The sequence below is a fragment of the Haemaphysalis longicornis genome, unplaced genomic scaffold (assembly GCF_048455015.1).
Source record: "Haemaphysalis longicornis isolate Haplotype H1 unplaced genomic scaffold, Haemaphysalis longicornis Haplotype H1 scaffold_7, whole genome shotgun sequence".
Taxonomy (NCBI): domain Eukaryota; kingdom Metazoa; phylum Arthropoda; class Arachnida; order Ixodida; family Ixodidae; genus Haemaphysalis; species Haemaphysalis longicornis.
The window spans coordinates 165,990,951-166,005,991 of NW_027526422.1; the positions used below are offsets into that span (position 1 = coordinate 165,990,951).

At 48.3% G+C, this 15,041-nt stretch overlaps 1 protein-coding gene across 1 annotated transcript in view; it reads left to right on the forward strand.

The window, feature by feature from the left end:
• Positions 1-12,613: 12,613 nt before the first annotated feature.
• The window catches only part of LOC144147191 (rifampicin phosphotransferase-like), a 114,308-nt gene continuing 111,880 nt past the window's right edge, over positions 12,614-15,041 (forward strand). The window contains exon 1 of the mRNA XM_077679263.1: positions 12,614-13,122. Within this exon, the coding sequence (XP_077535389.1) occupies positions 13,005-13,122 (118 nt within the window). The 5' untranslated portion in view covers positions 12,614-13,004. The remainder of the gene's footprint in view (positions 13,123-15,041) is intronic.

A 15,041-nucleotide genomic window follows, 5' to 3' on the forward strand; every position in this document is an offset into this window, starting at 1 on the left:
AAAGAATTAAGAATAAACAGAGAATATTTGAGTCATTTGAAGTTTGCAGGCGACATAGTCTTGATGAGTGAGACTGCAGAACACCGGCAAAAATATTTGAGAAATTACCATCAGAAAGCACGGCCGAGGAGCTAAAAGTTCATATGAACATATCTAAAGTAATCAGGAATAACCATAACGAAAGCGCCCTCTTTAGCTTAAAAAACGAAACGCCAGAAGAAGTAAAAGAATATAACTACCTCGGACAGATGGTTAGTGCCGGCTCCAACCAGCAAAGAGGAATCCGGTGCACAATAGGTATGGTCTGGGAGCATTCGGCAACCTCTCCCGAATAATGAAAAACTACCTCTGTCACTCAAAACAAAAATCTACAACCAGTTCATGCTGCCGATATGACATACGGAGCTGAAACTTGCGCCTTGCTAAACAAATGGAAAGCAAACAGATCGGCTCAACGGGCCATGGAACGAATAATGACAGGAGTAACACTTAGGTGCAGGGAACAAGCTTCCCTGATCAGGGAACAAACTCGAGTAGATGATATCGTAGTTCAACTAAAGAAAATGAAATGGACTTAGGCTGGCCATGTAGTGAGACGAACCGACAACCGCTGAAGAATAGAGTAACAGGTTGGATACAAAGAGACGGGTCTCGAAGCAGGGGAAGGCCAATAACTCGATGGAGGGATGAAAAATCGCTAAATTCGATTGCCGACAGTGGACTCGAGTGGCGCAGTGAAGAGCGGTTGGAAGTCAGTGGGAGAGACCTTCGCCCTGCAGTTTGCCTCAGTAGGCTTTTGATGGTGGTGGTGGTGGTGGTGATGATGATGATATGAACCAACAAACTGGCACAAAGTAAAACAAATTATCTCATGGCCAATAAGTACTAAGAGATCCTTGATTAAAAATAATTCCAACTGTTCACAGATTCGCCCTAATGTTCTACCACCAAGTGTACCGACAAACCGGCTAGCCCAGTCACTGGCATCGGCGTGGTGCAGAGTTGCCGTGGCCGTTGCGACGCGGCTCTATAGCGTAGTTGTATCGTGCGAAGATGCGACTTGTACACTGCTGGCGTCGTAGCGTAGGCCGTGGACGCCTCGGCATTTCATTTTAAGAGCAGATAACTTTAGGGGCCCGCCTTGTCGTCGTAGCTCGCTCGCTGTGAAAAGAAAATTTATTACAAAACCCCATATCAAGTACAGCCAGACGGTGTTCCGTCGTCGCGGAGTAACCCAGAGGCTTCGAGAGCCAAGCGGTTTATATAGTCATAAGCGTTCGGAACTCGTAAACCGCTGGCGCTTGTCATGTATCTCCCTGTTTTTTCAGTGCAAATAAAACTGTAGTTATACATTTGAGTCAAAATATACGTAATGAACCGGCAGCGCCCGCGTTCATTTAGTTAAGAACGCCTGTTAGGCTGGTTTTTACGATAGTAAGCGAAAGAAAGTGGCAATGCAACACTGGCACGTGCGGGAAGAAAAGCAAGCACAAAAAGAACACAACTCCCACTGGCGCAGTTTTAGGCACGGCGCGCGCGAACACTGCGAAGGCAGGAAATTTGAATTGCATTGGGTGGTAGCAGTGAGCGGATAACGGCGCTACAGCCCATTATGGCGAATCACTGTTCTGCAGTTCCGACAGCTTTCACGTTGAGTGGAAGCGCTTTAATTTGTGTTGAAGTTGCCAGGGAACAAGAATCTATTTTAGTGGACTTAAAGGACCGCCTGAGCCCAGGAGGGCCGCCGTCGAGGCCGTCAAAGCGTAAGTTGACGGCACGATGTCGTGATGAGAAGGCACCCGACCGTAGGCACAGGCATGGGCAATTCATAAGCTGGTGGTGCGACATGACGGCTGGGACCGATGTGAAGTCGGCCTGCTCCTGCCCAGTCTTACTAACGAAGTCGGAGTCCTTGTCTCGTCACACATGACTCGCTGTTCCCATCTCTTGTCGCTTCCTCCTTTTCTCCTGCCTCCCCCGCAATATCTTCAGCTGCTACACGCTCATGTATTTTCTAGCTACGGCGACATTTCTTAATTTGTCCACCTTTACCCTGGTCGATGTGCCCCTGCTGTATTCGCTACTCGTCCTGTTCCTTCTATGGGACGCTGTCGCTCCTGTTCCTGGCGCCACATTTGATTGATTGTAGTGTTTAACGCGCCGACGCAACGCAGGCGATGTGGCGCGTCGTAGTGGAGGGCTCCGGCTTCATTTTGACCACCTGTGGATCTTCAACGTGCTGCGAAATCTCGAAAACGCGGGAGTTATAGCTTTTCGCTTCCATTAGAAAAGCGGCCGCCGCTTGGAGCCACATTTACTTTTCTGCATACCTGAACAAAATTTACTGCCTCCTTTTGTTTTGAGTCTTGTCTTAAAGGGACCCTGCAACACTCTTTGAGCAGTTCAAGTAAACCTGCGCAACGTTTAGATTACACTGCCAGGAATACCTGAGCCAAATATTACACGTGCACGTGAAGCGGTCAGCGCGCAAATCGATGTGAAAGACGCGGAAAAACCAACCACTCTCTCTTCAGTTGTCCTCATTATGCAACCCCTGGCATGGCCTAAGGGACGTCACGTAGGCCATGGCTGCCCGATCGGCTGTCACTGGTCAACTGCGCGGCTAGATTCTCCCGTTTCCGTCGTCGTCAGCGCTGTGTACGAACCTCTTCTATGCCTGAACCTGTAGGCACAGTTTTGCCGTTTCTTTTGTGTTTTGAGTGCGGCAGAGCTTGAGTGATGAGCAAAATACTTCCCTTTCAACGAGACCACTCGACTACAAACCTTTATTGCTTCAAAAACGCCCTACCAGCCCGAGCGCGCACTTGCGAGCAGGCACCCATGCCTGCTTTTTTGTGGCACCAGACCGGAAATAGGCCCCCTCCATGAATAGGCCCCTCCGCGTTGCGGAGAAAAGGAGAAAACGACCCGGCATGTGATATATCGAAGGCCGCCGAAGAGAACGCCGCGAGCCACCCCCCTCTCCGGGAGAGAGCGCGCAGCTTTCGTCGCGTTATCCGCGGTCGAGTTGAGAGGGAACGATTATGCGCGATTTCTCATCGCGCCTAGTTTCGTCAATTGTGAACGGATCTTCATAATTCTTGCTGGAGGAGATTTCTGGGACAATAGACTTTATCCCAAAATGCATTACTAGTAGTCGATGGCAAGTGTTGCAGGGTCCCTTTAAAGGAGTACTGACACAAAATGTCAAAGCTGCCATAACAATGTAGAACGCTTCCTTTTTATGAGGAGATATCTCCCAGCAAGTTTCAACGGCAACCGTTCAGCGAAGTATATTTAAAATCCATTTTAATATTCGCCCCCACGAGAAGCCGAGATCGGACCGACATGACATCACCTGCTACTTGCCCCAAACTGCCGATGTCGGGGCTCCCTTGACGAAGCCGACGCGCTGGCTGTGGTTGGCGCGCGCTGCTCGGGCGTGTGTACACGTCATGGTTTTGGGACTGACGTCATGCTGACCGGGCCTGTGGGGACGGAGAAGACCTCGGCCGGTCTGGGCGCGCGCTTGCGCTCGCTGGCCCGCGCTTCCAGAGCGGCAGTGTTTGACACGGCAAGAACGATGACGTCACGTGATACCTCATGTCATGGCGGCCGCTCGGCGTTCGTTGTGTCAAAACCCAAACTGACACTAATAAACGACGCCGTAATGAATGTTTACGCTGCGCTCGAACGTCTAATCTGTCATTCATTCTATGATTAGTAGGCTGGTAGGCACGCATAGCAGCGAAAAAAACGTAAAACCGAAATTTCGTGCCAGTACTCCTTTAACATGGCCTTCCCCCGCTAAGCTCTTCTCGTGGCCTTTTTTTTATTTCTTTATGTCCTTTTCGCTGATTGCCCCCCACCCACGATAATTGCTCTGTTTCACGAGATTTTTTTACCCCAAAAATCTACTAGCCATTCACGCTCACAAACAGGAATTGACAATGCTACGCTTTCCGAACCTCAGGTTAGAACTTCCATCACCGCAGAATAATCCTTTTACAGGGAGATGGTCGGCGCAATCGGCAGGGCGGTAGTACCTGAAACCACAAAGTTCTTGATTACCAAGAAATCGCGAGTGGCTGCTTCAGCACATCGAATAGCACGTAACAGTTTCTCTCCCTGCCGGTTGAGCGAACGATTTCAGGTACAAGGAAGCAAGACAGAAGTACTGCGAAGAGTGCCTAGCCGCACCCCCGCATATTTGCGCAACAAAAGAACAAGTCAAACTTAACCTATTATTTTAGCCGTTCATTCCGCGGCACCCGTGCGGGTCGTGCGAGCCACTGCCTGGCTTCGTCACCCCCTCAATACCCACAAAGCCCTAAATAGTTCGTAATCTTCGCGTGTGTATTTTAATAAAGTGTGATTGTTACGCATCAGTAAGCCGAAGCAAGAAATAAATGCGCCTGGTTCACTTCGGTCGAAAGTAATACAGCGTACATCAGTTAGGAGGTCTTCTTGTCGGGCTGCCGTTCCTTTCAAGCTTCAGATGTTCCACTTTAGGAGAAATAAATGGCGCTCTTGCACTTAACCAGGCAAACAGCGTTGGCTCCGAGTTCCAAGGCGCTGCTGAGGTATCTCCTCATCCTTTCTGAGCTTCCATAAAAACCGAGTGTTCCCCTGGAAGACCATGTATAGACGTCTCATTTTGGCAAGTAAATTGAACTCGCCGCGATGATAGTCCCATTATCGGCCAGTTGCTGCATAATTTCATGGGGGTAGGAAAATTATATTTGTCGGGTGGACAAGAAGCTGCATTTTCCTGAATATTAACTTAAGGTTGACGGCTACAGAGGATTCACTTTGAAGTGGGCTTTGCCGCAATGCGCGTTCTGCTGACCTACTACAGCCCACAAAAACCAGGAGGATTGTGCCAAATACAGCTTCACTGTGAAACAAAAAATGGGCGTAGCTTGCGCTAGTGGCGCAAGGCAATAGACACAGCGGGGCTAATCGGCACCTAGCTGGTCCTGGATTTTCGAGGTTTCGGTAAGTTTTGTGAAGTTACGCTAATTTTTGCCAGCGTTGTTGAGCCAGGTATACGCCCTTGCCACGCAAGGGTTGCAGCTCACCTCGGTCGAGTAATCGCGCAGTCGTAGCTGTGTCCGGTCCATTCGGCGTCGAAGATTGTATTCTCCATGAGCAGCGCGACGCGATTCCCGCTAACTCCGACCACAGCGATGGCTCAGAGGTACAGCTCTCGCCTCGTATGCGGGAGGAACAGGGTTTTAATTCGCGTACCGCTGGGCACCCACCGGTCTCTTTAATGGGTACAGGCGTCCCTGGTTGTGTGCAGACCCTTGAGAGGGGAATCCACGCACGGAAAGCTGCCTTTAAGCTGCCTTTCACCCTTACCCTGACCCTTGTCCATCTGGCGAGGCTCCCGGCGTTCATGCCGCGTTGCTGCATTGCCGGACGGGAAAGTCTGGTGGCATGTCCTGCCACAGGCGGTTACCGAGTTGACCGTCCACCGTGGCTATGGAAGTCTCCATGTGCATTCGTGTGCCTTAGCAGCGCCGGGCACCCAGCGGTAAAATAGGTACAAGCGACTCCCCGGCCTGGCGCTAGGCCCTTGTGTGGGACTACAACCTTGGGAAGTTCACCCGGCTTGCACAGGAAATAGCTCTTACCAAAAGGGGCGACTGCAAAGCCGCAGGAGCTTTTTTTTCTCCTTAGGGGCGCGGATCTTCTCCGGCCTCCCTATCACTACGTCTGACAGACCGTATCTGTACACGAGACTTTATACTGCCATGTGTTACTCACGGACGTCACGGCGTGATGGCCACCAATGCGGCCGGCGAGAAGCCAGCGAAGCGAGCGCGAAGCTGTGAACAGCTGTGCGAGGCGTTACTAGGCAACGCGAGGTGACGTCCGCGCCCTGCCTGCAGGGTTTTGGTGCGACGGACGGATAACGCTCGGCTTAAACAGCTCGATTGTCAAAAAGCGCATATTCGGCGTTTAGTGCCGTTGGAGGCTTTCCTTTTAAATTCACGTGTGCCATTGCAGGGCGGCGTTTTTGCCCCCGCGGTTAAAGGAATAAAACGCCCATTGTTCTACTAGTAGTTTCGTGTGGGGTCTCTGTACTTTCAGGGCGTTGGCTCGCCGCGCGGAAACGCGGCCGCCGTCCACTCGCCTTGCACTCCGCTTCCAAAAGAGATGAAGCAATCTTGCCGGCGGTAGTGTCACAATGCGCACGGTTCTTGCTCCATGCAGTGTATGTTCGACGACACGTATTCGCCCCATCTTGATGTCCCAATTTAAGTTGCCTTTCTACGTACACAATATCGAAACGTCGCTTACGACGTTTCTTGCCGCCTGGAATTACCGAAAAACAAGTTAATGGTCAATACCTTTCCATTCTACAGTCAAATCCCGTTATAACGAATCCCGCGGTACCACTCAAAATCGTTCGTAATTTTGAAATATTGTTGTAATGAAAAACTTGCGGCTATATTCCAGTTCTCATTCCTAGGAGTGAAAATGACGTACCTTGGAAGTATACGCATGGGCAGACAAGCAAGCTTTCAAATCAAAACATTGCACTCACTTCAAAGCAGCTTTATTTGAAGAAAGCAGTTATTTCCTTCAGGCGAGTGCAGCACGCACGAAGGATTCCTCTCTGCGCAATACCTCATCGGGTACATCATCGCATGGAGCAATGAATGTGTGGACTTTGTTCGTGCGCAGTAAAACATCCATTTTTGACGTTATCCAATCTTCTTCCGTGTTCTGTCACCCACAAACGTCTTCGTTCGCGTCGAGACAATGACTGCTGTCGGTTCTTCATGGCTGCGTCGCTAGCTGCAATCATCGTTGGATCTCGCTCAAACTTCGCGGCAACATCCCTCAGAACATAGAAATACCTGCCCGCACACGTGCATAGCGTGAAGAACCACCGCGCCACCGACCGGCCACCGATAGACACCCAAAGCAAGGAGAGAGAAAAGGGGCAAAGGCTGCTGGCTGGCTAGGCTACTGCACATTAAACTAGAGCTTTATGGTGGCAACTGGCACTCAGCGTAGTGACAATGATAGCTACTCCACTTGGGGGGACACACACAGAAACGTCGGTTTCTGTTTCACGCGAGAGTTCCGGCGCTGTTACTTTACCCTATAGTTCTTAATACTGATGTTCCTCGAACGTAAAGGAGAAACTAAATTACGAGCGTTATACAGAAATATGCGCTACACAGAAATTCGTAGTTCTGGAATATTTTTGCATTGATAATATAGGCAATCTGGCGGGGATTTTGAAACTGTTCGTAAATGTGAGAAATTTGTTATTGTGGGGTTCGTAGTAGCGAGTTTGGACTGTAAAACGGCTACCTACCGTTGTCTTCGCATTGACGTAGTCGCAAAAGGACTGCGTTTTACTAGCCGTAGTAGCCGACACGTCAAAGCAAAACGATGTGTTTGACACGGAATATGATGCAACAGGTACGCCCGAACTCCCGCTTTACCAGAGAACCTGCAAGATCTCTAGTGCAACGTTCTAATGTTAGTGCTATCGATAAGGCCCAAACGTTGTTGCATCATCCGAATAGAGGTAAGGTCACTACGTCGCGCCGTTTTCGCTGCACAAAAAAACCATGTACCTCCTTCTTTGATCCAGTTACTGGGCGGGAATGCCAACGCATGTTACTTCTAGCACGGCTAGATAAAGCTTGTCCTCATTCGGAGCGGTAATCGTGCTTGTACAATCTAGCACGAACGCACAGTTCGAATTGCCATAGCTGCACTGCGTCCTATGACTAAAGCAAATTATGAAAATAGTGGGTGTGGGGCCTACAATTCGATAGACTTCCTACCTATACAAATGCTGAAGCAGAACAGAAGGGTGAAGCTACTCCCCGCTGCCGCTGATGAAGTCACATTGTATTTGCATCATCGCGCAGGGAACAAACTTCAGTAAAACTTATTCGAAAAATGTTCCCGCTCGACAGGGGCACAAAGAAACTGAGTATTTAAGCGCCAACAAAGAGCATGCATCCATGAACTTTGGGCAGCCTGTGCTTATTTGTTCCGTCGTGATGTTTTTGAGTTGAGTTTGTGATAATGAAGCAACTTTTAAACTGCCGCTGTAATACGATGATTGATATACGTCGCTCTTCTTGTTTCTTTCGTATTACCCCATGCAGTTCTGACCTGTTTGCAAAGCGCGAAATCGAGCGTGAATACACGCTTTAGGGAAGAAATGGTGCAGGACGCATTTCTCCGGCAAGCGGTAAGTGCAAGAGCCCAAGGGTTTCCCCTAGTAATCGAATCAAATGCGGTTTCTCAAAGACTGGGGGGAGCCGGCAGGCTAGATAAACTACACAAACTGTTTCGTTTTGAGTCCACTTGTTAAATAATCGACAACTATTAACCTAATGCTCATCCCCGTGACGTATCTTTCTCTTTTTCTCTATGTAGACCTGGGAGGCGATGTTTTCTATTGAATATGAAAAAAAAGGTCTTTTTTAAAAATTCAGTTTTTACCGAAAACGGTCAGTATTCAGTTTATAAATTTCTGAACATTTTTCAACATATAAAGACATTTTCAAACTTGTTGCCAGGGCGAATGTCGAGTATTAAGTTTTTGAAACATTGTTTATCGAGTACACGACCTATGCAGCACCTGTAAAACGGGCAGCGATTGTGTTTTGACGCTCACAATTTATTAAAACACCAGCATTAGCTTCCGTAGCCCTTCGCCTCACCAAACTGCCAATTTTAAATGTATATGTTGAAAGATCTACTTCGAACATAAGAGATGTACACAAAGAACGGCGCCAAATCAATGAAGTAATGTGGTATTTCACTCCTTCTTTTATTGGGGAGTGACCAAACTGCCCAGGCGTTTAATACAACAACTGACATGAGTAAAATTTAAATATTAAAGGGGGGTAGGGGGTGTCAAGGAAAACTAAGGGGGACCTACACACCCCCTAGGGGGTGTGTAGGAAAATCGCTGCAACAGCCACGTCCAAGCACCTCAGTGAGGGTGAACGCTATATTGCATTGCCCGAAATAAGAGATAAGGGCTGACGCAACGTTGCATTGTACGCAAAGTCGGTAGCGCCCCTCAACACCTACTAGATAAGAAGGCCTTTCGAGTGATTAATTGCCCTACGCACTTTGCGTTGCTTTAATAAAATCTCTGCAATGACAGTGGTTTTATTAAAATAGCAAACAATAGCAAATACGCCATGGATTACAATGACCCATAATTCTACCTAAGCGCTACGCAGTTCGTATCCCTTTTTCAAAGACTAAATCAAGCCTAAAGGCACGCTTAGGTGTAGGACGTGTGTTGCTGTAGAACCGCAGGTGGAGTAGCTATGTCCACGATAACAGAACGAGGCATCAGCCGAAATGAGGGAGAACTCTTGACGCAAAGTTATAGCTCTTGTAAACACCACAGATTATTTGATCAGCCTTGAGGAAAAAAGATTCATAGGCACAGAATGAAATATTCTTAACGTTAACTGACAGTATGTGTAGCTGACTGTATTCTGTTGAATGGCGAAACTAGCATTAGGCATATACTGAATGCAGCGTCTGGAATTATTTCATCCCTTAATCCGATCTTGTTCGGACGACGAAGTAATAATTACGAAGAGTACTTCTTACCTCTGAGAAATTTCTGGCCTATAAACTGTTAATCTATTTACGCTATGGACAACGAAGCGGGAGAAATTTGTATTCGCGGTTTGCTGGAGTAGTGGGGTACGGAGTGTCGGCACCTTAATTGTTTGTATTATATTCATCAATTGAGTATCAGATGGGTGTCACCGATCAATTTTTTCGCCTCTTCAAATCTGCTTTCTCACCCTCCGCGGTGGCTCAGTGGCTAAGGCGTTGCGCTGCTGAGCACGAGGTCGCGGTCGCGGGTTGGATTTCCAGCCGCGGCGGCCGCTTTTCTAGTCAAAATTAATCCGGAGCCCTCCACTACGGCGCGCCTCATCGCCTGCGTTGCGTCGGCGCGTTAAACCCCACAATCAATCAATTGTTCCTTCCTCTGCTCTATCCTAAATGTTTTATTTGATTGAGCAGTAATGTGTCAACTGTTTTTGTCCAACCCATCTCGTTCTTGTACCAGACAGTAGCCATGTGGTTATAGGGTGAAACCGTACTGTACAAACTATCCAAATGAAACAAGTCATCATTATTGTCATCATCAAAGCATTTTGATCAAGTATTTCTTGAAAATTGTATCTTTTCACTAGCTCCTGCAGGATGGGTTAACAATACCGGAAATAAATAAATTAATCAGATAACATAATACGAGTGTTTCGGGCTTTGAAAAGCACGATTACGATCTCCTAAACTAAACACCTCGCGGCGGAAAAGGTGATTTTGTGGAAGCCTGGCTCTTAGCCTCAGCTGCCTGATCTCCGGTGTATCCGGTGGTTTATGTCGGAGTTCGGGGTGCAACATAAGGAGAGCCGAGCGAGCCCGATCGACCACGTGAAGAAAGCGTAATTCCGACGCTGGGAGTCACGTTGCGCTGAAACTACGTACAGCCGATTGTCTTCCTATGCGAACGCGGATCTGTGTACAAGCGCAGTGTAAATTGCACTGGGTCCAGCTGATACTGTGAATAGGAAGTAAGCGCGGCACGGACTCGTTCTTTTTTAAGGTTTAATAAAAATAGAAATAAACACTGCATCTCTCGCTAATGCATAAGACCCTCACAGGGGTAAACAGAAGAAGTTTGCATCATAAAAGCCTGCAAGAGATCAGACTCAATTAAGCCCAAATCGGAAACACTAACTGCGGACTGCTGTCTTGTTACAGCAGGTTTGCAATCATAAGAGAACTGTGTTGTTACATTAAGTTATAGAGTTGCGTTAAGTTACTGTTATAGAGGCAATACAGTATTTTTCATCAACCAAACTTGTATTTTGTTTTGTGTTTTTGTTTTCATGGCCCCGTAAAGGGTGAACACCCACTTCAACAAGTGTCATGTGGGCCGAAACTTTAGTTTCTAGTTTCAGGCCTTACAGAAAAACAAAGAACGCTACATGAAACTTTAGAACGAAGGTAAATGTAGGTTCGATTTATTCAAATTTTCCGTAAAAGCATTTCACGAATTCAATCGGCGGCGCGATTCTCTACTTCCACAGCGGTATATCCGGGAAGTACCTCATCATCCTCACCATCACATCCGTCATCGTGATAACGATCACCTGAAGACCGATCTGAAATCCCCGCACACGCTAGTGAACACGGAAGCCTGAATAATCAAGCGGTCGCCAGCCTATTTTTCATTTTTGCAAGGAGCAAAATGAAAGAAGAAGTCACACAGATGTTAAAAAAAATTGGCCGCGTATCTGCTCATTTCGTTGCAAATGTCGTCAAAAGACGATAGTCTCTATCGACTTTTCCCAAGTAGATGCCTCCCTTCGCTTTCCCGCTCACCTCTGATGTTGTTACTGTTGCGTCGCGCTCCTCCCAAGGTAAAGACGCCAAATGTTTGCTTAAATCATTTTAAATTTCCCGCGTTCCACTGCTCCAAACCGGGTGTCTCGATGCCAACGCTGCCGAACGGCGAAGACGCGTGTGAATCGAGGCGCCCTACTTCAACGTTTATAGAACCGCGTTTCCCTAGTCCACGTGCGTTCCAAGCAGAACGTGGAACCTATCTAGTGGAACCTTTCGTAACTCTTGCCACTTGACTTCTTCAAATGCCACCAGAAGCTATGCGAGCGACAGGAGGCGACGGCGGAGTGACATTTTTTTCTTCAGTTGATGAAGTATTTAATCTCGCCAAAATCAAACATGTACAATTTTTTATAAAGGAACGCTGTCAATATCACTTCTGCATTCATTTGTTGTCTTATATATGCGTAATGTCTTGTTGTGATTCAACAATATCGACAAGTATGAACATTACACCGGACTTCGACGGACACATTTAGCTGTGACTATATAAGACTATTGCGCAGGCATTGTTTTACTTTGGCCGGGTGGCTGAATCGAGTTACAGACAGACAGACGGACAGACAGACATACAGACAGACCAAAATTTCTGGGTTTAAGTAGCCCAAGAAAGACTATCGTCTTTAATATAGGCCGAGTTCAGGCTGCGGATACCCCGCACGAACACTTCGTTTACTTCCCAGGGCGCGCGGAACACGGCGCCCAGCACCCCGTAAGCATCAGTTGTTGCGGCCCATCTGAGCCTGCGCAGTCGCCCCTGCCCACTGCTGTACTCGGCGCAGAGGCCTGTTCTCCGCTGCTCTACAATTACCCTCTTTTGTTGTTCCTTTCGACACCTGCATGCAACGGCGAGCAGGGAGCAAGCCTGAGTACAGATATTTGTGCGGCGTAATTTGTTCACGCGGAGAAGGCACGGTCGCAACCATTTTCTCCTTTCTCCCGCGCCCGCCTTACGCGAAAGCCAGCGCGAGCAGTAGTAGTTCCAATGCCACACGGAGCTGCCCAAGTTGCCGCCGACTGGCGAGCAGTGTCGCAAGGGTGCCGACGGCGGCGGCGGCCAACTTTGTTCCCGCAAACGTTCGCCGCCGACAGTCAAGGTCTCCTTTTCATTGCTAACGGCGCGCAGTTGCTACCCCTTTCACGAATAAAGAAGAGGGGGGTATTTCCTTTCAGGCGCACCGCAGTGGTCGCGCTCGCCATGTACGTGAAACGACGTTCTCGTTGTCCTCGCGGCCGCCGTCAATCGGAGAAGAGCCACGGCGTCCGTCGCTTGGTTGATAGAGATCGCACGCGCCTGTTGTCGTCCTCGGCTGCCGCCACCGGTGCCGCACCGTCCCCCCGCCCTTGTCAGCGGTCCCTCTTCCCCGTGTAAACATTCGGCGTCGAGTGCACCCCCCTCCCTACGCCCATTCGCGTGCGGCCGATAACGAGGCGTTCAGAAGCACCCGCACTGCCCCGGGGCTGTTTAGAAATCATCGCTCTTCAGTCCCAGTTAGACGTGCTGTGCCCTCCTGTTTGGTGTTGTGTGCCGTGGACGCCGTTGCCAACGGTGGCAACGTCGCCTTGCGACCATGATCCTTCTGACATCGGTGGTCGTGGCGTTTTTTAGCGCCGTGATTTGGTTTCGACTGAAGTGGCTGTCTTCATTGTTTGTGCAACTGTCTCGCTTCTGGACACCCGGCCCCGGAGGTGAGTTGTCGGAGCAAATGGCCGCTGCTGGTCAGAACGCGCGGGTTGACGTTTGTGGTTCATGCTAAAGGACGGACAGTCATGCTGCCATGCCTTAAGTGTGTTTCTTTCGATTTCGTCATAGGGCTGCCGGCAGTATTTCCACCAAAACAGTTCAAACGATAACAGCTACCATAAGTACTTTCTATACGTTTAGAACCCGAAAAGGCTAACGTATACTAATCCTGTTGATGAATGCGATTGCGAAACTACTGACAGAGATTACCTGTAGTTTCTAAAGAGTTTGCGAAGCCTACTGTATCTTATTTTACACTCTTTAAACCAAGAATTGTGTTGAACGAGTTACACTGAAATTATGTATTTTTCAGCCACCGGAAAAATTTTTAATTGAAGCTCTAGGCATCGAACCGAACATCATAAATTTGCTAATAGTAGCAATAATTAAGCACCATTTCCAGTAACGGTATGCCTTAAATGCCTCATCATCATCGTCGTCATCATCAACTGAAAACGTTTGACCACCGCCCCACTGAACCAGCCTTGCGCAACAACCGAAAATGTTCTCCTGGGTGTTTGCTGCGGTTGACAGAAGATATAATTTAATGTGCCGTGTCGACCGGGACGAAGAAATTATCATAGCGGGGTTTAATTTCTGCAGATAGTTCGTCGTTAAACAGTTATTACCGCACACAAGCTTAGCTTGTGTGCGGTAATCCGTCGCTGCGGAATTATGTTTATTCACAATTTGTTGCCAGTATTTTCTCATAGACAAGGCGTGCCGCGCCTCTGCTTTGTTAAAAACATGATTGTTCGCGCAAATCAGCAGAGCAGAAGAATAGGGACAACCGCTGTTTATTTGTGCTTAAAATCATGTTTTTAAACCGCAGCCACAAGGCCCTAGCCAACAACTTCTTTTAACCTGCGCACTTTGAAATGCTTCGGCGGTGCCCTTCCCGTACGAACAAAATCATATGCGCGGCGCAGAAAGTAAAAATACGCTAGCGACAACTCGGCTCATATAAATGAAATTGAAACTACGAAGTATGCGAATTCAACCTGCAACAAAATAATGCGCCACTTTCACCTGGAAAATATTACGCGACTATTACTTAGATGTCATGTTCACCTGGAAATAGCTTCCGCAATGTCTCTTTTATTCCAGACCACTGTTAGATCCTTACACAGAACAGTTTATACAGTTCAGCCTTATTTACGTGTTCTTTTCTCTTCAGCAAAACGGCTTCCATGCTCTGCGTCATCTTATGCGCTCTCAAAGGCTCCAAATGTGTTAATATTACTGTTATTCTGATAAAAAAACGGGAATTTTTCTGATCACGGTCATTTGCTCAGCAGCACAAGAGACCCTGAGGGACACAACCATCGTGGATATGCAGTGCTTACGGTTTCGAGGGTTTGTGTTCAGAACGGGTGCATAATGAACATGTCTCACTTCTCTCTTGATGAATTGAACGGAGGTTTGTCCAAAGCAGTTCAAATTTCCCGCCTTCGCCGTGCTCGCGCGCCCCCTGCCTGGAACGAACAGCGCGAGCGGTTCTCGCACGTGCCGGCACCTTACTGCGCAGTCCACAACGCGTTGTTTTTGGCGGTCCCATCTCCCCGCCAGGGGGACTCGAGTAAATGCGTCGCATAGGGGGTGGGTGTATTGCGTTAACGTTTAGTGTTTGGGGAGTTGGTGGTAGTGAATGTGTTGTATCAGCAGCTTCTTGACGTAGTTTGAATGACTCAAGGATATAAGGCGCGTTCGTAGCCTCCCATTCTGTGTCGGCTTTGTGGCGCAGTGGGTAGAGCACCATGTACATTGCGTTCCGCCCGCAGGGTCGAGGGATCGAAACCAGGCGCCGGATAGTATTTTTTATATATAGTGTAGGGGGAGGGGTGCGGACAACGATGGTGCGGAC